Source organism: Dama dama, chromosome 27 (genome assembly GCF_033118175.1).
Source record: "Dama dama isolate Ldn47 chromosome 27, ASM3311817v1, whole genome shotgun sequence".
NCBI classification, from domain to species: Eukaryota; Metazoa; Chordata; class Mammalia; order Artiodactyla; family Cervidae; genus Dama; species Dama dama.
Genome location: NC_083707.1, coordinates 40,657,774 through 40,679,788, shown reverse-complemented (window position 1 = coordinate 40,679,788; position 22,015 = coordinate 40,657,774). Strand labels below are relative to the sequence as shown.

General features: G+C 45.5%; 1 protein-coding gene across 1 annotated transcript in view; it reads left to right on the top strand.

The window, feature by feature from the left end:
- Window positions 1-6,702: 6,702 nt before the first annotated feature.
- LAMA1 (laminin subunit alpha 1) overlaps window positions 6,703-22,015 on the top strand; it is a 124,007-nt gene continuing 108,694 nt past the window's right edge. The window contains exon 1 of the mRNA XM_061130669.1: window positions 6,703-6,786. Within this exon, the coding sequence (XP_060986652.1) occupies window positions 6,714-6,786 (73 nt within the window). The 5' untranslated portion in view covers window positions 6,703-6,713. The remainder of the gene's footprint in view (window positions 6,787-22,015) is intronic.

Sequence of the window (22,015 nt, the reverse complement as noted above, 5' to 3'; positions counted from 1 at the left end):
TTGTTTTCCTTTGATTAGTTTTGTCTGTTGCTAAATGTCACAGAAATGGACTCTTTTCTGCTGGCTTCTTTCACTTAGTATCAGTTCAGTTCAGTCGCTCAGTTGTGTCTGACTCTTTGTGACCCCATGAACCACAGCATGCCAGGCCTCCCTGTCCATCACAAACTCTCAGAGTCCACCCAAACCCATGTCCATTGAATTGGTGATGTCATCCAACCATCTCATCCTCTGTCATCCCCTTCTCCTCCTGCCCTCAATCTTTCCCAGCATCAGGGTCTTTTCAAATGAGTCAGGTCTTCTCATCAGGTGGCCAAAGTATTGGAGTTTCAGCTTTAAAATCAGTCCTATCAATGAACACCCAGGACTGATCTCCTTTAGGATGGACTGGTTGGATCTCCTTGCAGTCCAAGGGACTCTCAAGAGTCTTCTCCAACACCACAGTTCAAAAGCATCTATTCTTCGGTGCTCAGCTCTCTTTATAGTCCAACTCTCACATCCATACATGACCACTGGAAAAACCACAGCCTTGACTAGATGGACCTTTGTGGACAAAGTAATGTCTCTGCTTTTTAACATGTTCTCTAGGTTGGTGATAACTTTCCTTCCAAGGAGTAAGCGTCTTTTAATTTCATGGCTGCAATCACCATCTGCAGTGATTTTGGAGCCCAGAAAAATAAAGTCAGCCACTGTTTCCCTTGTTTCCCCATCTATTTCCCGTGAAGTGATGGGACCGGATGCCATGATCTTAGTTTTCTGAATGTTGAGCTTTAAGCCAACTTTTTCACTCTCCTCTTTCACTTTCATCAAGAGGCTCTTTAGTTCTTCTTCACTTTCTGCCATAAGGGTGGTGTCATCTGAATATCTGAGGTTATTGATATTTCTTCCGGCAATCTTGGTTCCAGCCTGTGTTTCCTCCAGCCCAGCGTTTCTCATGATGTACTCTGCATATAAGTTAAATAAGCAGGGTGACAATATACAGCCTTGACGAACTCCTTTTCCTATTAGGAACCAGTCTGTTGTCCAGTTCTAACTGTTGCCTCCTGACTTGCATTACAGGTTTCTCAAGAGGCAGGTCAGATGGTCTGGTATTCCCATCTCTTTCAGAATCTTCCACAGTTTATTGTGATCCACACACTCAAAGGCTTTGGCACAGTCAATAAAGCAGAAATAGATGTTTTTTCTGGAATTCTCTTGCTTTTTCGATGATCCAGCGGATGTTGGCAATTTGATCTCTGGTTCCTCTGCCTTTTCTAAAACCAGCTTGAACATTTTTCAAATTCATTCATGTTGTGTGAGTCAGTGGTTCATTCTGTTTTATTGCCAAGTTTATTCCATTGCAAACATTTGCAATGTTTGCAAAATGTTTGCAAACATTCCATCCAACATTTTATTTTAATTTTTTAAAAGTCTTTATTGAATTGTTAAAATATTGCTTCTGTTTTATGTTTTCGTATTTTGGCCAAGAGACATGTGGGATCTTAACTTTCTGACCAGGGATTAAACTTGTACCCCCTGCGTTAGTAGGTGAAGCCTTAATCATTGGTCTGCCAGGGAAGTCCCAAAATATTCGATATTTTAAAATCCATTCTTCTGGTTATGGGCATGTGGCTTGGTTCCAGTTTGGGGATATGAATGAATAAATAAAGTTATTGTAAAAATCCTCACTTAATCGCATCTGAGACTTTTCATGCACAAGGTACTCCCAGGATCCAGCCATTAGGACATACACATCTCTGTTGTTCAGTGGCTCACTCGTGTCTGACTCTGTGACCCCAAGGACTGCAATACACCCGGCTTCCCTGTCATTCACCATCTCCTGGAGCTTGCTCAAACTCATGTCCATTGAGTTGGTGATGCCTTCCAACCATCTCATCCTCTGCTGCCCCCTTCTTTTCCTGCCCTCAATCTTTTCCAGCACCAGGGTCTTTTCCAAAGAGTTGGCTCTTTGCATCAGGTGGCAAATTATTGGAGCTTCAGCTTCAGCATCAGCCCTTCCAATGAATATTCAGGGTTGATTTTCTTTAGGATTGACTGGTTTGATCTCTGTGCAGTCCAAGGGACTCTCAAGAGTCTTCACCAACATCTCTGAGGTGACACTATTCTGCCTCCATCCCTAATCTGCCTACTCTGTCTACTGGACCGTCCACCCCTCACTCTTGCCAAAGGCTTAGTCTCCTAATCACCTTATTTCTGCCATGGGACATTAAGCCGCTTAGTTTACACTCAGCCTGTTTAGCTTTGTCCTGGACCGGACTCTGACACCCTAACCCAATTTTAGTGACCAACCTCTTACCTCTTTCCTGGTAATCACATCTCCCACTTTATACTCCAGCTTGGTACCTGGATCCCAGTATGACGTTTCTGTGTCCCAGTCCCTGTCTGGGATCTCAATCCCTTTAGAACTAAAGGACAGCCTTGCTTACCCCAAGCCTCCAGAGAAACGGTCCTGGCCCATGCTCTGGGCATCACTGGCTGGGTTCCTGCCACGTGGCTGTCTGTCCTTGCAGGAAAACATCTGCCAGGCTGTGCTTCCTCTTCTTGTCTGTGATCATACTTCTCTGAGACTGGCTCCTGCAGCATGCCCAGCCACCAGTGACTAGATCTGGATCATCTCCCCTGTAGGAGCCATCCAGTCTAGCCCAGGGTGTCTCAAATGTTGCATTTGGGCTCACTTAGAGAGCCTTAAAATATATTCATGTCCAGACTCCTCCCTGTACCAACTGAATCTGAATCTCTGGGGACAGAAACGAACATTACTATCTTTTCAAACTTCTCCATCGATTCCAATGTGCAGGCAAGATCAAGGACAAGCAAGCCAGGAACTTCTGTTCAAGGTGCACTCTGCCTACCAGCAACAAACACCTAGAGTTTGTTAGAAGTCCAGAAATTCAGCCTCTGACCGCAGTCCTACTGCACTGGAATCTGCATTTTAACATGATCCCCTAAGAGGTTTTGAAAGCTCTGATCTGGCCCATCCCTCTCTGCCTGAACTCTTGTTTCTGAAAATGCTCATAATCAAGCTGGGTTTTTTCTTCTTTTAATTGAAAAATATAGTAGTATTAGAGAAAAACTGAAATAGTAATTCATCTTTCTTGAGCATTTACCATAAGCTAGGCAGAGTGCTGGTGACTGACAGACACTGGCTCATTGACTCCTTATGAAAAAGTTTCTCAGCAAAACCTTCCCAAACAGCCAGATCAGGACTTGGTCTCAAATTCCTTATCTCAGTGACCCTTTAACAAACTTATTAAATTTATAATTTTAGCTTACATTTTTTTTCCTGCCTTAACTGCCACACAATGTTCCACAGAGATGAGAACCTGTCTTGTTTAATGGTGAAGCCATAGAACCGGTACTTAACAGGAACTAAAAAAATATTTGTTGAATGCATGAAGTTGGCACTATTATTATTCCTACGTTACAGATGAGGAAACTTTCCCAAGATATAATTTCTAGAAAGTGAGGGGGAAGAATGGGAGCCGTCTATGAGGCTGGCCCAAGTTCTTTATCATACCAATAATACCCCACCCCCACCATCCCTTGCACTCTTATCAGCTGAACACAACTATTTTTTTCTGCATGCTGCCTGCTAGTATATTGTTTATACATGTGCTTATTTTATATAATTACAACCAGGACTCCCCTATTAACTGGAATTTTGCTTTTATTACTTCCAGCGTTTTTTAGTAAATTTTAAGTCTCATACTTTAAAAATGGGTACCTAATAGCTTTTCACTTGATTTGCAATAAATTATTAACCAGTTAACTCTTGTTTAGCATTTAGGCATTTTTGTTGCTCATTATTTACAGGTGACATTGGAGGCAGCATCTTTGTGTGCCTTGTTGAGCTGAACTTCTGCTTTCTCACAAACCATGAATATTCTTGCTTCATTTTCACCTTGAACAGGCCACGCTTGAGCTTTCACGGTGCTGTAGCTAATTTATATATTCCCAAGTCTGCTGAATCTCTTGATGAATGTGGCTAAAGAGGCTAAAGAGCCTCTTGATGAAAGTGAAAGAGGAGAGTGAAAAAGTTGGCTTAAAACTCAACATTCAGAAAACTAAGATCATGGCATCTGATCCCATCACTTCATGGCAAATAGATGTGGAAACAGTGACAGACTGTTTTTTGGGGCTCCAAGATCACTGCAGATGGTGACCGCAGCCATGAAATTAAAATATGCTTGCTCCTTGGAAGAAAAGCTGTGACCAACCTAGACAGCATATTAAAAAGGAGACATTACTTTGCCAACAAAAGTCCATCTAGTCAAAGCTATGGTTTTTGCAGTAGTCATGTATGGATGTGAGAGTTGGACTATAAAGAAAGCTGAGCACCAAAGAATTGATGCTTTGAACTGTGGTGTTGGGGAAAACTCTTGAGAGTCCCTTGGACTAAAAGGAGATCCAACCACTCCATCCTAAAGGAAATATTCATTGGAAGGACTGATGCTAAAGCTGAAACTCCAATAGTTTGGCCACTCGATGAGAAGAACTGACTAACTAGAAAAGACGCTGATGCTGGGAAAGATTGAAGGCAGGAGAAGGAGACGGTAGAGGATGAGATGGTTGGATGGCATCACCGACTCGATGGACCTGACTTTGAGCAAGCTCTGGGAGTTGGTGATGGACAGGGAAGCCTGGCGTGCTGCAGTCCACGGAGTCGCAAAGAGTTGGACACGACTGAGCAACTGAACTGAATGGAAGCTTGCTGAAGGATGGGAACACTAGTAGTGAAGGGGAATTGTGACATTTTTTCTATTCAAACTTACCCAAGCTTGTTCATTACAGTGGCTTCTGAAATTCTTCTTTCACTGAAATTTCACTGCTTAATTTTGAGCAGGGACAAATTGGGCCAACTTGGTGACTTCGGATACTTTCTATTCACTCCTCAAATGTGCTGACCCTCTGTTTCTTTAAATCAGGAGCCTGAGTTCCCTGTCCGCAGTTCAAAGATAGGGTCTGAAGTCCAGACAGAACTTCTAGGTGCCCAGGATATGGGGGTACAGATGACCCCTGTGATTTCACTATTGCCTTTCAGTTCATCCTCCAGGGTCTCAGGGCAGCAATCAGAGAACTCTGGACCAGAAATCAGCTCTGAGGGCTGACTCTACACCAGACATTTGTTGACATTGAGACCTTGACCTCCTGAACTCTTTTCCTCACCTCTTCACACAAGGGTAACTAACTGCTGCCTTTCATAATTGGGAAGATCACACCAGCTAATCAGCATGAATGCTCTTAAGACTCAAAAAGACGTATCTGCCCATGTATAATGTGCATGCAAAGTTATTTTGCAGCAGAAATACTTATAATTCTTTTAATATTAGATGCTTAATACTTGCTAAACACTGAACTTAATCACTGATTTGTTACATATATACTCAATACTTTACTACTACAATGCTTTAATAATTAAGAATCTCTGTGTTTTAAATTTAGTACTGTGATGACTACCTTCTCACCCAACTATATTGCATCCTTTATAAAGGGTCAAATTCTATCCTCTTGTTCTGTATTTCTATGCTTAAAAGTAATAATAATTGCTAATATTATAATGATATTTTATTCATTAAACGTTGAAGGAAATGTCTTGAGAAAAACTAGAATTGGTAAGGTTGTCACATTGACTGACACAACTGAAGTATCACTATCTCCCTATCAGGCAAAAAAAGAAAAAGACATTTATGAGAGCGTGGGCCTTAATAAGTCACTTACTTTATCTCTCCTGTTTATATTGTGAGAAAGCAAGATCTGCAAAGTGTTATGAATACTTTCAATAGGAAAAAAAAAATCAGAGGAAATTAAAAATTCTTTAACAGGGACCAGATGTATTTTTAAAAAAAGAACAAAGCAGTTGAGATATCCTATTAAGGCTGAACTCCCTTCTCCCCGCTCCCCCATAAGATCTCCTTCTCGAACTGTAAGGGTATGCGAATGATAATAATTAAATCCAAGCGACCTTTCTTGCCTTAGACAAAGTGGGAAGCGAATTACTACTCCCTTTTAGAAAAGGCTTCACAAAACCCTCTGCCAACAGCAGAGGGGGTAAGCTGGTAGTTATGAGCCCCAGTCCCTTCCTGGGAGGCCCAGGCCACCCCTTGGGGGCCAGAGATGCGGGTCGGTGAACCCGGGGTCCCACCATGGGGGCGAGCCCGACCCCCCCCCCCCAACCCCGCCCCGCGTGCTGCGGTCTCGGTGGCGGCTGCTCGGGGGTCCCGGCTCCGGCTCGGCCGCACGGCCCCCGTGGGGCGGGAAGGGTCAGCAGGGTGAATACTTTCTCGGAATCTACCGCCTAGGCCAGCAGATCTGCCCCCACCCTCGCTCCTCCTCCAGTCACTTTCTCCTTCTGCCCCCCTACCTAGGAGCCCGCGGCGGCGGGGCGACCCTCACCCCCGAGTTGGGGATGGCTCAGGCTGTCCCCCCCCCGTGTGAGAGAGGGGACCTATGGAGGGGGAGGCCTTTAGGGAGAGAGTCTATGTGGGGAGGGGTCTGGGGGGAGGGGTCTCGGAGCGGGGGAGGTCTCCGCGGGGAGGGGTCTCCGGGGAGGGGGGAGGGTCTCCCGCGCGGGCTGCAGACGGTGGGCGGGGCCGGGCGCCGCGGAGGTCGGCGGGGGTGTGTCCGAGGGGCCGGCGGGCAGCGCAGTCTCGCCCTCGGCGGAGTCCCCGCGCGCGGTCGCCGCTTTCACCCCGGAGCGACCCGAGCGCTGCGGCGAGATGCGTGACGGCGGCGCGGGGCTGGCGCTCCTGGCCTCGCTGCTCTGGGTCTCCGCGCAGGGCCAGCAGAGAGGTGAGCCCGGGTCGCGTCTGGGTCCCCAGGCGGCGGGGGGCTGCGGGACAAAGCCCCACGCCTGGCCGCGCCGAGGTCGGTGCAGGCATCCGCCTTCACCCCCGGCCGGGGATCCGACACGTGGGTCTCCCGCGCGGCCCCTGGAAAGGTCGCCGGGCAGGCGGGAGAGGGCTGGGGGCGCACTCAGGGCTGGGGGCGCACTCCAGACGGATGTGGCCCCCTCCTCGGCGCCTCGGGCTCTGAGTCCCCGGGCCTGCCTTGGCGACCCGGGGGCCCCAGTGGAGAGCCGCGCGGGCCTGGCTGTCGGTTCGGGCCGCGGCGGGCAGGCGGGCGGGGAATGAATGGGAAAGGCGCCCGCGGAGCACCTTTACCGTCAGGCGGCAGAAAGTCGGTGGTCCGAGACCGGGAAAAGGGGGCCCCCGGGCCACTCACCGAGGGCGGAGGCGCGGGCTTGTGGACCCGCTGAGGGCGCCTCCCAGCCACGCTGGGTGCAGGCCCCGAGGTGGCAGAACCGGCCATTCCGCGCGCAGCGTAGACCGCGGTCACTTAGGGGTGAGGGAGCGCGGGCTCGGATGCCTGGCAACCTCGCAGGGCAGGGTTGGCCAAGAACAGAGATACGGGGCCAACTTTCAAAACGTCTGTCACTGCCCGGGAGGACGAGAAGCCCTCCTCCCCTTTCTGCGGACACTCGTGCCCCGCTCTCCCCAGAGACTAAGCCTTCAGGGCGCCGCTTATTGGCTAGGAGGTCACGAATATTTCTTGAAAACGTCTATGCATGCAACCCGTGACCCCCGGCACACTCCCAAAGATACACGTGTTATTCAAAACGGAGGAAGGAACAGGTCAAAAGTAGGGAGGCGGAGCGCACAGCACCCGCGTGGGAAAGGTGCGTGTGTGGCCTCGCGCCCAGCTTTGCGCCCTGCAGCCAAGGGACCGTCCCTTTCTCGGACGCATTCGCGGGGGACGCGCTGGACCGGAGCGGGCGACCGGGCTTTGAATGGCTGCGCGTCGTCTCCGCGCGCGGCCGGGCAGGGATGCAGGGAATTTGCATAGTTAGCCTGCAAAGAAAGGGGCCGGCCTCGCGGGAGAGCGGGCTGCGACTCTGCAAGCTGAACGCCTTTCTCTCGCATTGCTGTCAGTGAAAAGCCTGGTTTCCCACAGGCTGGAGGGAGAGCAGCTGGATTCAGCTTTATTGTTCTAAGAATTGAAAGTCCTGGTCTAGGGAGATGCCCGGAATGTTTTCCGCGCCCCTCCGGGCTCAGCACTTGGCCTTGGCGGCTGTGAATGGTGTTTGGAGAAAGTGGGACCCCGCGGGGCTTTCCTGCTTTAAGATGCTACGGAAAACCACCCACAGCGGGAGGGCCTTTGAATCTGTCACACTGCCTTCCAGATTTGCAACCCCCACCCCATCAACCATCACCCTCTTTACAGGCGCCTTTGAGGGAGTTTTGACTTTTTAAAATTTGGGGTCCCATGTATATACAATGAATGACCAGTGAAATAGTATCATTTGCTCGTAATACAATAATAAAATAATTCTGACTAACATCACCAGTGAGCTAGTTATCTGGTACTTTTATATATATATACATATATATGTGTGTGTATATATATATAACAATCATCTGATAGCTTTTAGATTATTAGGAATTCTTTTCTAAGATTTTTTAATTGGACAATTTTTAAAGTCTTTTTTAAATTTGTTACAACACTGCTTCTGTTTTATGTTTTGGTTTTTTGGCCAAGAAGCATGTGGGATCTTAGTTCCCCAGCCAGGGTTGGAACCCACAGCCTCTGCATTGGAAGGCAAAGTCTTCACTGGACCACCAGGGAAGTCCCTTATTAAGAATCCTTTATCATTTCACAGCCTCTCTGCATTACTGTGACTTCTCTAGTGGCTCAGTGATAAAGAATCCCCTGGCAATGCAGGAGACAGAGGAGATGCAGGAGACTTGGGTTCCATCCCTGGATTGGGAAAATCCCCTGGAGGAGGGGATGGCAACCCACTCCAGTATTCTTGCCTGGGAAATTCCATGGACAGAGACGCTGGCAGGCTACAGTCCATGGGGTTCCAAAGAGTTGGACACGACTGAGCGCGCTGAACTACTGTAAACGTCATGATATGTGGCCCAAAAACTCAGTTTCTTTGAGATACAACCTGTGTAAAAAGAGCTATTTCTAGAAGTGCAAAGTACTAGGTGGTACCTTTCTAACAATGATGTTGTGTTAAGTCCACAGCTGGCAATTACTTGGAATTATAGTTGCTTCACTGGTTAGTTCATCAAATCTTGCTTTTGGACAGTTTTTCTTTTCTAAGTAAAAGTAGACAATTCCAAGGATAAAGGAAAAACTCTCTTCTTTGACTAGAGGAAATTTACTTCATTCTCATAAAGGATGTAGTATTTAAATTGAGCATATATGTGCTGCCCAGCAAAGCGTGCGCCCGAATGGCTTTTAAAGGTGCATTTTTCTTCCTTGTAGCTGTACTCCCCAAGTAAGGGCCAAGAAAAAAATACTAATTTTAGCAGTTGGAAACAAGGTTTGTGTAATAAAAACATCACTGCCTACCTCCTACGTATCCCAGACTTTGGCCCATTTCTTTTTTCTCTTCCACTTTTCCAGACGTTAAATATAGAGCGGACATCTGTAGTTAATATAGCATGATGGAGAATTCAAATGCAACAAGGATAGGAAATAAACACATGCTGTTCTTGGTGCTTTGCACTACTCTTAGAATCGCCAGAATCGTAACATGTTTACATGACCACTTATTTCGAGGTGTGTGTTAGTCACTCAGTCGTGCCTGGCTCTTTGCAACCTCATGGACTGCAGCCCCCCAGGCTCCTCTGTCCATGGGATTTTCCAGGCAAGAATACTGGAGTGGGTTGCCATTTCCTTCTCCAGGGGATCTTCCTGACCCAGGGATCGAACCCGGGTCTCCTGCATTGCAGGCAGATTCTTTACCATCTGATCTATGAGGGAAGGGTGATTATTTCAAGGTAATCATCCTTGAGACCCAATTCTACAATTTTAGAATAACTCTTTCATAAAGTTCTATAAGTACTCATTATCATCTGCAGTAGGTTTTATGGGGGGGGGGGGAAATAACAAGATGTGCCTTTAAGCTTTAGATGTTTTATTCTTTGGCTTTATAAGCTGTGGGAGCTTGGGCAAGTTACTTAATGTCTCTGTGCTTTGGTTTCGCCGTCTGTAAATGGGAGTAGTCATGGTACCTCCTTGGAAAGACTGTTTGTGGTGGAATGAAAATTGCTTAGAACAGTGCCTAACCCTGGGGATAGCCCTCAATAAATATCATCTAAGCATCATTATTACTATTTTGCACATAACTACATGCAAATATAGAATATCACTTCCCCGCTATAGTCTCAAATTTAGAGTCTGGTTTTGGAGTCTACTTGAATTCAAACACCAGCCCTGTAGCTTGGATCAGCTGTGAGGTTAATTAAGTTTCTCAGCATCTCTGGGTGTCAGTCTTCCCGATTTGTGAGATGGAGAGGATTGATGTGATTCAGTAACACAGGAGCATGTTGGCCCAGCGTTGGGTGTGTCAGCATCACAGGCATGTGGTCCATGGTGATGGTCTACCTGTGGCACCTGCACTGCATCCTCCCCAGCCTGGATCCACCTTCACTTGGGTGTTAAGATCTATTGACTTGACTTCCTGAAAACCTGTGCAATCCATCTCCCATTATTTTGTCTCCACTGCCAACAAGGCTCAGGAACTGTTTGTCTTTCCCATGAAATGTTGTGATGGTTCCCTCACTGGGTCTCCCTCCTCCCCTGCTTTCCCTCCTCAGCACCATCACCACCATGATTTTTCTAGAAACACCACCCTATGGGCTTGGACTAACGCCTCCCAAACTCCTCATAATGCACACAGAAAAAATAATGTTGGAGCATGCAGTGGGACCAAAGGAGGAGGCTGGGATCCATTGGCCCAGCGCTCAGGGGCGTTACCTGGGACCTCCGTGCCCTTATTCATAGTGACATGGGATGTTCAGTGCCGGACAGGCTTCCCATTTAGGGCCTAAACCCTGCAGAAACCTTCCTGATCCCGTCATTGCTGAAGTATTTATGACATGCCCTTCCCTGGACTGCTGGTGCTCTGGCCACTCACTGCTATTGTTGTCCTTATCTTGGTGGCTAAGCCAGTGACTGGCTGATCGGTCTCACCCACTGACCTGAACTTCCTGGGGGTGGGGGCTCTTTCATTCCCATCTTCGTGTCTGTCCATTGCAAGTGTGCTCAGTGGCTCAGTCATGTCCGACTCTGTGACCCCATAGACTGTAGCCTGCCAGGCTCGTCTGTCCATGGAATTTTCTAGGCAAGAATACTGGAGTGGGCTGCCATTTCCATCACTTTGCCAATATTCCTGGTGGTTAATAGCCACCTGTCTTGTTGAGTCACATTGACATTAATATCTTTATTTATGAATCAAGTAATTTCAAAAAATAGTTTTGAATAGGTAATCCATGGTCATGGTACAAAATTAAAAAAAAACAAAAACCCAAAGGGTGTATAGAAAAAGGTTAAGTCACCTCCTTTTGAGGCAACTACTATTTTTAGTTTCTTGAGTGTCTTCCCTTAGATGTCTCTTCATCTACCAAAAGTGAGCTACTTCATAAAAACCTACTTCCTCTTGAGCACTTCCTAATAGTATAAAGAAGGTACTAATTATTTCCTGATAAAACAAGAGACACTCTTCCCATCTCCACCTCCACCACCCTCCCTCTCTGCTACTTCTTCAATATCCCCACTGCCAGATGCCTGTCAACTTTTCACTTTCTAACTTGTCCCTTTCAACATGGCCTTTGACAGAAGGTATTAGAGCCTTGTTTCCTAGCTCTTTTGGATTTAAAGACTATAGCTCATTGATGGATTTCTTGACACTGCAGTCCTTGAAAGTATTGCTCACTGTAGCCTTCATGGGCTATTCCTGGAGCCATAAATAAGTTTTAAAAATAAATTTAAGTGATTTGTGATATAGAGAGGTAAAATCTGAGAAGAATACTATTAGAAGTTATGGATAGTATGTTGATTATTTTTCTAAAAATTTTGGTTTATTGCTGGAACATCTATGGCAGACACAGGAAAAGTTAATTTTTAAAGATAATTCTTGAAGAATAAAGTTGAGCCTGCACCCTGAATACAAAGCTAAATGGAGATTAACTAGAGAGAACTCCTTCTCAGAGATCTTAGCTGAAGTTGTTAGTGATATTCCTGAGAAATGTTAGGGTGAACAAGATAAGCGACAGTTTCTCTAGCAGAGTGTATGTAGCCTACTTACATGCTTGCACATAATTCTTTTACTTTTTTTATTTCTAAAATACTAACATGTATCCATGCACAGTTGAGTAAACAAATGCATTTCAAAATTAATGGGGGGGGGGGGGGGAATTCCCTTATTGAAGTAATTTAGGTAAGGTCGCGAACTTGGGTTCTGTTGGGACATGCCTGCCAGGGAGCTGTTTCAGTGTAAAATGCCACGCTTGGGCTAGGTTCATTGCATCTTCACGTCCTCTATACTGAGGGTGACAGCCAGCGCCCAGAGTAACCATTTCGCAGCAGAGACCCTTCCCCTGAGAGTCTGTTTTCTCGAGGCTGGATGGTGAGAGCTTTCTTTGGGACAGCTTATTCCCATTTTGTGTCTTGCTTGGAGGCAGAGGATAGACAATAGGAGCAGTGAGATTCCAGACCAGAGTGGTGGATAGCTTTCTGCCTAGGTGAGCATTTACTTGAGAGGTTAATCCAGAAACGATGCCGTGGGGACACATCAGATCCTATTTTCAGCGTGTGTGTGCATTTTTTCCCCCCTCTTTTTTGATTCAACCATCTGAAGCCTGAATCTCTTCATTCCTGAACTTATCTTTGAAGTCTGATCTGCTGGTCCAGCGGGCAGTGTGACTCCAGTTCTTGTGCCAGAGAGCCTCCTGTCTTGCTGGTGGGAATGTCAGATTTAGCTCCAGAAGTGCTTCTGAGAAGTGCCCCTCTTTTCCCATTCCCTGAAAGATTTCCTGCATTTTGTTTCTTTGTTCTGTAACTTCCTGCCAGAGCCTCAGGAAACTCTACAATGTTCAAGAAGATGCTTAAGTTGAACAGATCCTGTTTAGTTAAGAGGGGACATTTAGAAAGGAGAAGACCTCACCCTATGACACTGATTATTGTACATCCCACATTTAAATGTCTTCTAATCTCTTTGTCATGGCAGGATTTTACTCAACAAAAGTGATTATCTTGTTATCTCAGGCCCAGCACATGAATTCTTTCCTGCCCCAAAGACTACTTTTCCTGTTTCTCCCAGTTGATGGCATTCTTTTTGGTCGCCTTGGTTTCATCTTCCATTCCTTTCTTTTCTTTTTTCCGTATTCTCCTTATCCAAATTGTCCCTCTCCATTTTTGTTTCTTCCTTTAAAAAGGTCCCTGGGGACTTTCCCGGTGGTCCAGTGGTTAAGACTCTGTCTTCCAATGCAGGGGGTGCAGGTTCGATGCACGATCAGGGAACTGAGGTCCCTGGTGTGTTAGTCACTCGGTCATGGCTGACCCTTTGCCACCCCGTGGACTATAACCCACCAGGCTCCTCTGTAGTGGGAATCTCCAGGCGAGAATACTGGAGTGGGTTGCCATTCTCTTCTCCAGCGGATCTCCCTGACCCAGGGATCAAACCCAGGCCTCCTGCATTGCAGGCAGATTCTTTACCACTGAGCTACCAGGGAACCCCACGGCCCCTAAGGTGCAGCCAAACATTGAATAAATAAGTTTAAAAGGTACCTGATTTTTTTGCCTTTCGTTCCTCTTTATGACACTGCAGATGATCACTGGCTGTTGAGACGACTATCACATGCCAGAGTTAGGACCTTGCAGGTCTAATAGGACAGAAATCTTATTTCTGTTTGGATGCCAGAGGTGGAAGGAATTTTACAATTAGTCTTCAAGATGGGCCTTTTGGGATTCTAATTTAAATAGTTGTTTCCAGAACTATCTCTGCCACTTGGCATACTTCCTGTCCCTGTTGTTCTGTCCAGTGGTGGGCACTATTTCCCATCCTCAAAATTCCCCTTGTCCATCCTTCAGCCCATTCCTTCTGAATCTCCAGCTCTGGCATTTCTGTCTTTGTTTTTTACACAATCTAGGTTTTCCAGCTCTTTATGCCTCTGCCCTGACTTCGTGGCTATACTTTTGTTCACTCTAGAAGTTTAGAGGTGGGAGAGTTCGAGATATTGATGAACTTGTGAAATGTCTTTGGGAATTCCACTGCTCTTGTTGTAAGGGAGCTGGCATAAAATCCTTGATGCCTTCTTGGGCTATGGAGTAATGTTTTCTTGTGGGATTGTTGTAATTTCTAGTCAGTTTTTCTCATTTTTCCCCCTTGTTTGCTCATTAATTTACCTGATAAGCTTCATGGACTGAACATGTAGTGGATCCTCCACCAGCCAGGCCCAAGTCAGGATATGTCCTGTGGTCCTTGTTCTCAGCAGCTTTCCTCATTTTGATTACAAGTGGACATTCTCAATGGAGGAATTCCAAGTGCACATTTAGAAAGAAATGTTCTTCTGTGAGAAATTATGGTGAAGGAATGGTTGGGAGATTCAAGTAGCACCAGTGGAAATTAGTGTCTATATTTTGCTTGCTTCTAGTCACATAAATTCATGTTGCAGCCCAGTGGTGGGCCAGGAACGGGGAGGCAGGGGAATTGAGCTCCTGGTAGGGCTTCCTCACCAAACTTCCTGTTGGGTGACATCTACTCCTCCAGGCTTCCTTTCTGTCATGGAAACACACAGCTCACCTGTTTGGTGGCTCCTCTGAGCCCTCTCAGAGTGGGTATAGTTAATACAGACGTTTTCTCTCTGGGCTGCATGTTTGATTTTAATCACATCAGTGTGGAGGCCCCAGCCCCAGGGATTACAGTTTCTGTGGTCTCGGATGAGGATTAGTCATTTGCATTTTTAGATCTTTTCAGTGTTTGGCTTATGACTTCCCTCCTAGCTCCACCAGCAAAATAAGCCATTCTTCCTTCTCCATCCCCAACACTCACCCCTGTCACCCCCCACATACACAACAGACACACTACACACACACACCACATAAACTTACATATTCCACAAGTATTTGTTGAGTTTCTAGAATGTTCCACCCTCTGGTGGCCAGTGGTCCTTGAATCCCCAGAGCTGTAGTTAAGCAGGCACGAGAAGTACCTGAGGAATCCTACTACCTGTGTGTCTCAGTTCAAATTTGGAGGAATTTTTGTTTCTGAATGCCTTGACCACTGCCATCGCCCAAGTTACTGCAGTGAAACAATGTCACTGAAAACAGAAAGAGAACGCTGGTTAAAAACGTTATTTCGACTGCATTAGGTTTTCTTTTAGTTTAAAGACAGTGACTACTTTATTGACTTCAGTCTTGTTTGCATTTGTTGACCATCTCTTGGAGTTATATTTTTATATAGGGTTTTTGTTCAAAAGAACTCTACCTGCCTGCTTTTGGAGGATGTTGTTTAAGTGGAAGACAGCTGTTCCCCTCCAGGCTCTTGGGGCTAAGCCAGCCTGGTCTTCTCAGGAACAGAACAAAGGCACACAGAATTTATGACACAGATGGATTTTTGTTTGATAAAAATCACTTATTACTGAATGAAAGAATGGCCCATTCTCTCCAGAAATATGAGCAGAGCATCTAGTGTGCCTTTAGAGCTTCCCACTTTATTGGTTTTGTTTTAACCATTATAATTGACGAAGTTGAGTTGTACCTCTTTTTCTGTGGTCAAACGTTCCCTGAAAATTTGTGCCTGAGAGAGTTTTCTGTAAATGACATGATTTCAAATTCAGTGTTCAAATGATTCAGAAATAATATTTGAAAGAATTGGCTAGATTTTCAGTATATATTTCTGGACTCCTCGTTGCTCCGTTGATCCATGTGTCTATCCCTAAGCTAACTCTGTCTGGATTCCTTTGGCTTTGTAGTAAGTTTTGAACTAGGGAGTGTAAACCATTCCACACTATTGACTTTCTCTAAATTGCTTTGACAGTTCTAGGTCTTTGCATTTCCATTAGTGTCAGCTTGTCAATTTCTACAAAAGAGATGGCTGGGATTTTGGTAGGAATTAGAGTGAATCTGTAGATAGTTTGGGGAGAAGTGCTATCTGATAATATTGAGTTTTCCTGTTTATGTATAAGAAACACAGTCATTCGTTTTGATATTTAATTTCTCTCAGAAATGTTTCATAGTTTTTAGCATATTGGTCTTGAATTTCCTTTGTTAATTTTTCTTAAGTGTTTTATTCTTTTTCAGTAAAAAGTCTAGGATGTATGGAGAGTTGATCTAGCCCTTCTCTGATGCCCATAAGTATTAATATATGTATAAATGAATCACTTTGCCATATATCTGAGTCATTGTAAATCAATATACTCAAATAAGAAAAAAGAGAAGTTGTACATAAATGTGGCCTATTTGAGAGTTACCTATTTATGTGGTCCAGCCTGGGTCTTGATTTCTTCATTACTAATGTGCAGAAGTAGACTTAATTTTCTCTGACTGTATTCTCGTAATGAATATATAGGGAAGAATTTTTTAAATGAAAGAAAATTAATATTATTGTTGTTGTTCAGTTGCTAAATCATGTCTGACTCTTTGTGACCCCATGGATTGTAGCACTCCAGGTTTCTCTGTCCTTCACTGTCTCCGAGTTTGCTCAAACTCATGTCCATTGAGTCTGTGATGCCATCCAACCATCCTTGGTTGCCCCCTTCTCCTCCTGCCCTCAGTCTTTCCCAGCATCAGGGTCTTCTCCAAAAAATAACTTGAGAAACCTTAATTTAATCAGACAAGGGGTGAGGGGGTGGTGGCCCAAGAGCACTGCTGTGTCTTTGACCTTCCCTGCATCTCTCCAGCTCTTTTCCTCACTAGGATGGGAAGACGCCCCCCCCCCCCCCCGCCCCGCCCCTTCTGAGAATGGCCCTGTTTTGCTAAGAGCCTCTCCTCTCATCTGTCACCTAGACCTGGACTGTCTCCCGGAAGCTCAAATGCAAGATCCCAAGGTGGTCGGGGATGTCCTCCGCCGTGCTGTCCCCTCTGGCCCGCCCCCTCCTCCCCGCTGTGCGGGGCCCTCCCCAGGCCTCTGTGAAAAGACAGAGGGTCAGAACTCCAGCAGCATCAGGACACGCTGGGCTGAAGGGGCTGGATCTCTGTCAGCATGAGGCAGGGAGGGTACGTAAACTTCTTCACACTTTAACATCCCTGAAGCCTTTCACTGTGCCTTCAGCAGCATCCTTTTCAGTATGGACGAACTCACCAGGGCCAGCACCACTCAGATGAACAGGGCTGAGCAATCAAGACCCTGGTTTGCTTTAATAGCTCGCCTGGTTGCTGCATAGGAGACCTTGTTCCCATGTTATGTCTTTCAGTTTGGAGGCCTTGACCTTTTTTTCCTTCTTTACAATAAGCCCAACACCTTGGTTTTAACCAAGGCCCCCCAGTTCCCTCTAAAAATAGTTTTCCAAGGTCTCCAAGATGTGAATGTAGGACGGGGAATCTAGAGTTCTGGTTAAATAGTGACAGAACACTCCGGAGGAAGCGTGATCTTACTCATCAGTCTGGTGAACTTTGGGCCAAGCCTCAGCCAAATTAACCAATCCCGTTGTGTTAGAGCTGGAAGCATCCCAAGAGATCATTTCATCTGTGGAAGTCAGAGCAGCAGCCCCAGGGAGATACTGAACCATGAAGAAGCTTAGCCCCAGCTCAGCCCAGCCCTGCAGAATATTTGCATTTGTAACAAGATCTCCAGGTTTTTTGATAAAAGTTTGAGAAGTTCTGCTTGAACTCTCTCTCTGCCCAGCTGAGCCCAGAATGAATTTCAAGTATCCCCTGCAGAGCTCAAGGGTAAGGATCACAACTGTGGATGCCAAGGGTCATCTTCTATTCATTCCACCTCAGGTCACATTCACTTTTCTCCGTAGCATCATTTTCATGTTGTTCGTCCTCATCACCGGGAGCTAGAGCATTTTTTCTCTCTTTGCCCACGCTGTGTGGTGCTTGCTGGTGGGGGGTGGGGGGGGGTGGGGTTGTGGGGTGGGGGACTGGTTTGGGGAAATGTGGAAGGCCCTGCATCTCCTGGGAGGCTTGTACTTTTTAAATTTCAGCCACTGTTGAGATTCTGCTCATTCCAGAGCCCAGTGGGTTCACTTCCCACATGTTTGATGCCCTGTTCTGTCCTTACCCACGTGGGGCTTGGTCGTATTCAACAAGGAAGCACTGGGCACGTGGGATGAAGAACCCAAGTCTCTGACCTCAAGCCCGTATTCTTTGTGTCACTTCCCTTGTGTTTGGAAATCACTTTGGGGAAAAGTACACGCCTTTCTGCTTCCCCCTGAGGAGCCGCCTGTTGGGGGGACCTGCCTCTTCTGCTTTTTCTTGGGACATCGGGTCACAGGAGAGTCTGGATCGCTGGCAGAGACGGCCAGCAAGCCACTGTAACAGAGGGACAGACTAGGAGTCTGCAGCGTGAGCGAGCCAAGGGAGAGGGGCTTAAGGCCAGAGAGAAAAGCCCTTGTTTACAGAAGCTACTGTGGGGCCAAGTGAACATCACGCTGGGGAATGGAGACCTTGACAAGGGCCTTTTGAGTGATTTAAGGAGTAGAATCTGAACTGAAGTTGAGTGAAGAGCCAGTGTGAGGCCAGGAACTGGAGACAGTGACCACCACTACTCGCATATACATCCTTGATTCGGTAACAGCTTAAAAAAAAAAAAAAATAAGAAAAGTGATCACATTAAGTGTATGTATTCCAGGTGGAGCTAGTGGTAAAGAACCTGTCTGCCAGTGCAGAAGATGTAAGAAACGCGGGTTCAATCCCTGGGTCGGGAAGATCCGCTGGAGGAGAGCCTGGCTACCCACTCTAATATTCTTGCCCAGAGAACCGCTATGAACAGAGGGGCCTGGCGGAGTCAGACATGACTAAAGGGACTTAAAACACACCTTCTAGATAAAGAGGCAGCCCAATCGCTACTAGTACTATTGTTTTTTTCAGTTTACCATTGAAAAAATAATGGTGCTAGAACTCAGAAAATGCAGTGTTATCAACCCCAGTGAGGTCAATACCAAGATAACATGACTCTGGACTTTTGATTGGGGTGTTTACCCTGGTTATCAAGTCTATTTGTCTATTGTTGGCCTTAGGTGGAACATATGGCAACTGCTTTTGTTGTTTGTAAGCCGACCCTCTAGGTATGTTCTGGAATAAATGGAATTGTAATCTGGTGGGTGCAACCTACTTGGGGTCATTGTTCTGGTGTGAGAGATGGTGACTCATTGGGCGTCTCCACAGCCAAGTGGTTTGACCAGAGGTCCATGCGTGCTCCTGAGGACAGCCCTTGATTGACACATCCAGGAGGCACATCCAGAACCAGATACGTAATTTTAAGAGAGTCGATGAGAAATGAAAGTTTGGGGGGTCCTTGTTTAAATGACGAAAAACTTCCAAACAGTTTTGACAGAGCTTTAAACCAAGGGCGACTGCACACCCATGAAGTAGCCATTGGCACATAAAGAGAATGCCAAAACTTTAAGCATAAACAATTGAAATCTATGTGATAGAGCTCAGAGATGGCAGACAAAGCAGGGGAAAATTACTAAGACTACTAAGACCTTGAAGGGTTTGTGGAAAAGTTGGTGGTCTTTGGAAACAATGGCTAGTCAGAAAATGTTAAATTAATTGATGTTTTTAGGTATTTAAGCAAATAATATAAACATTGCAGACATGATCAATGATACAAGCAAAATATAACTTCATTTTCATTCTGCAGAGTTGTTCATTTTCCCACTCAAAAGCTGCACTTGTATTTTGATTTTAAGCTGAATTCACTGACTCAATGGACACAAATTTGAGCAAATTCCAGGAGATAGTGAAGGACAGGGAAGCCTGGTGTGCTGCAGTCCATGGGGTTGCAAAGAGTCAGACTTGACTTATCGACTGAACAACAAAATAAGCTGAATTCCCTCCTGTAAGAATTTGGAAGGAGGGGAAAAGGCAGTGCCTTCTCAGGGTAATAAGAATGATTTGAAATTAAAAAATAACCATGAATGTTGAGGTGCTTTTGTGCTTTGCCTGTGTGCAATCACGATTTTGATCAGAATAGAGCTTTTTAATTGCTGCCCTTCAATTTCAGTTTTGTGGCAACAAAGGAGAAAACCTCTTAATGAATGAATTGTAGCTATGGTCTCTTCTACTAAACTTGGGTGTTGAATAAAAACTCTGGGTGTCATCAAACAACAGCATTAAGGAACCTGTGTGGGAGGAGGAGGCAGTCCTGATAAATTGTTATTTTCTACAGACAGTATTCCGGCCAAGGTCTTCATGGCTTGTTTATCTTACAGTGAGAAATTCTGCCTTTATCAAGGACACCTCCAGCCCATTGCCATGGAAATGGACACTGGAAAACTCTTCCAAGGCCTTTTGCCCACCACCCACTCTGGGTTTTCTGAGATTAGATTTCTTTTCATCTCCCCATGTGAGAAAAAAAAGTTAAGGGTGTTAAATGCCAAACTCCCAGGGGCTGGGGTTTGACTTCTCTTTCAAGACCCTGTGAGGTATTTCTCTCTGTCTCCCATCTATTTTTTTTCCCCAGTGTGCTGGAAAGGGCCTTGGAATCTCTAGAATATTTTAATACTTTTTGTAACAGCCATCAGTGATTAAATTGTTTGTCGTTTTTCAGTCACTAAGTTGTATCTGACTCTATGTGATCCCCGTGGATTGCAGCATGCCAGGCTTCCCTGTCCTTCTTTATCTCCCAGAGTTTGCTAAGATTCATGTTCATCCAGTCGGTGATGCTATCTAACCATCTTATTCTCTGTGTCCTCTTTTCCTTTTGCCTTTATCAGTCTTTCCCAGCATCAGAGTCTTTTTCCAATGGGTCGGCTCTTCCCACCAGGTGGCCAAAGGATTGGAGCTTCAACGTCAGTACTTCCAATGAATATTCAGGGTTGATTTCCCTTAGGATTGACTGGTTTTATCTCCTTGCTGTCCAAGGGACTGTCAAGAATCTTCTCCAGCACTACAATTCAAAAGCATCAGTTCTTTGGCACTCAGCCTTCTTTATGGTCCAACTCTCATATCTGTACTGACTACTGGAAAAATAATAGCTTTGACTATCTGAAACTTTGTTGGCAAAGTGATGTCTCTGCTTTTGAATACACTGTCTAGGTTTGTTGTAGCTTTTCTTCCAAGGAGCAAGCATCTTTTAATTTCCTGGCTGCAGTCACTGTCCGCAGTGATTTTGGAGCCCAGGAAAATAAAATCTGTTACTACTTCCACTTTTTCCTTTCTGTTTGCCATGAAGTCATGGGACCAGATGCTGTGATCTTAGTTTTTTCAATGTTGAATTTGAAGCCAACTTTTTCAAAATTCTCCTCTTTCCCCTTCATCAAGAGACTCTTTAGTTCCTCTTCACTTTCTACCATTAGAGTGTTATCATCTGCATATCTGAGGTTATTGATATTTTTTCCAGCAATCTTGATTCCTGCCTGTGATTCATCCAGCCCAGCATTTCACTTGATGTACTCCGATAGAAGTTAAATAAGCAGGGTGACAATAAACAGCCTTGTCATACTCCTTTCCTAATTTTGAACCAGTTAGCTGTCCCGCATTCAATTCTAACTGTTGCTTCTTGACACACATGCAGGTTTCTCAGGAGACAGACTGTGAAGAAAGAGAGTTAAAAAGCTGAGTCTAGTATCTGTCATACAGAGTGAAGTCAGAAAGAGAAAAAATACTGTATATTAACTCATATATGTGGAGTCTAGAAGAATGGTGCTGATGGTGGTATTTGCAGGGTATGAATAGAGACGCAGATGTAGAGAATGGATTTGTGGACATGAAGGAGGGGGAGGGTGGGAAGAACTGGGAGAGTAGCACTGACATATATACACCACCATGTGTAAAATGGCTAGCTAGCAGGAAGCTTCGGTCTAGAACAGGGAGCTCAGCTCGGTCCTCTGTGATGCCCTAGAGGGGGTTGAGGGGGGTGGTGGGAGGGAGGCTTTAGAGGGAGGGGATGTATGTGTGTATATAGCTGACTCACTTTGTTGTACATCAGAAACCAACACGACATCGTAAAGCAACTATACTCCAATTAAAAAATAATTAAAAAAAACTGCTGGTGAGTGAGAAGGAATTTATTTCATGCTTGATGGGTTTGGCGTTATGAAGTCTTTAGCCACTGGTT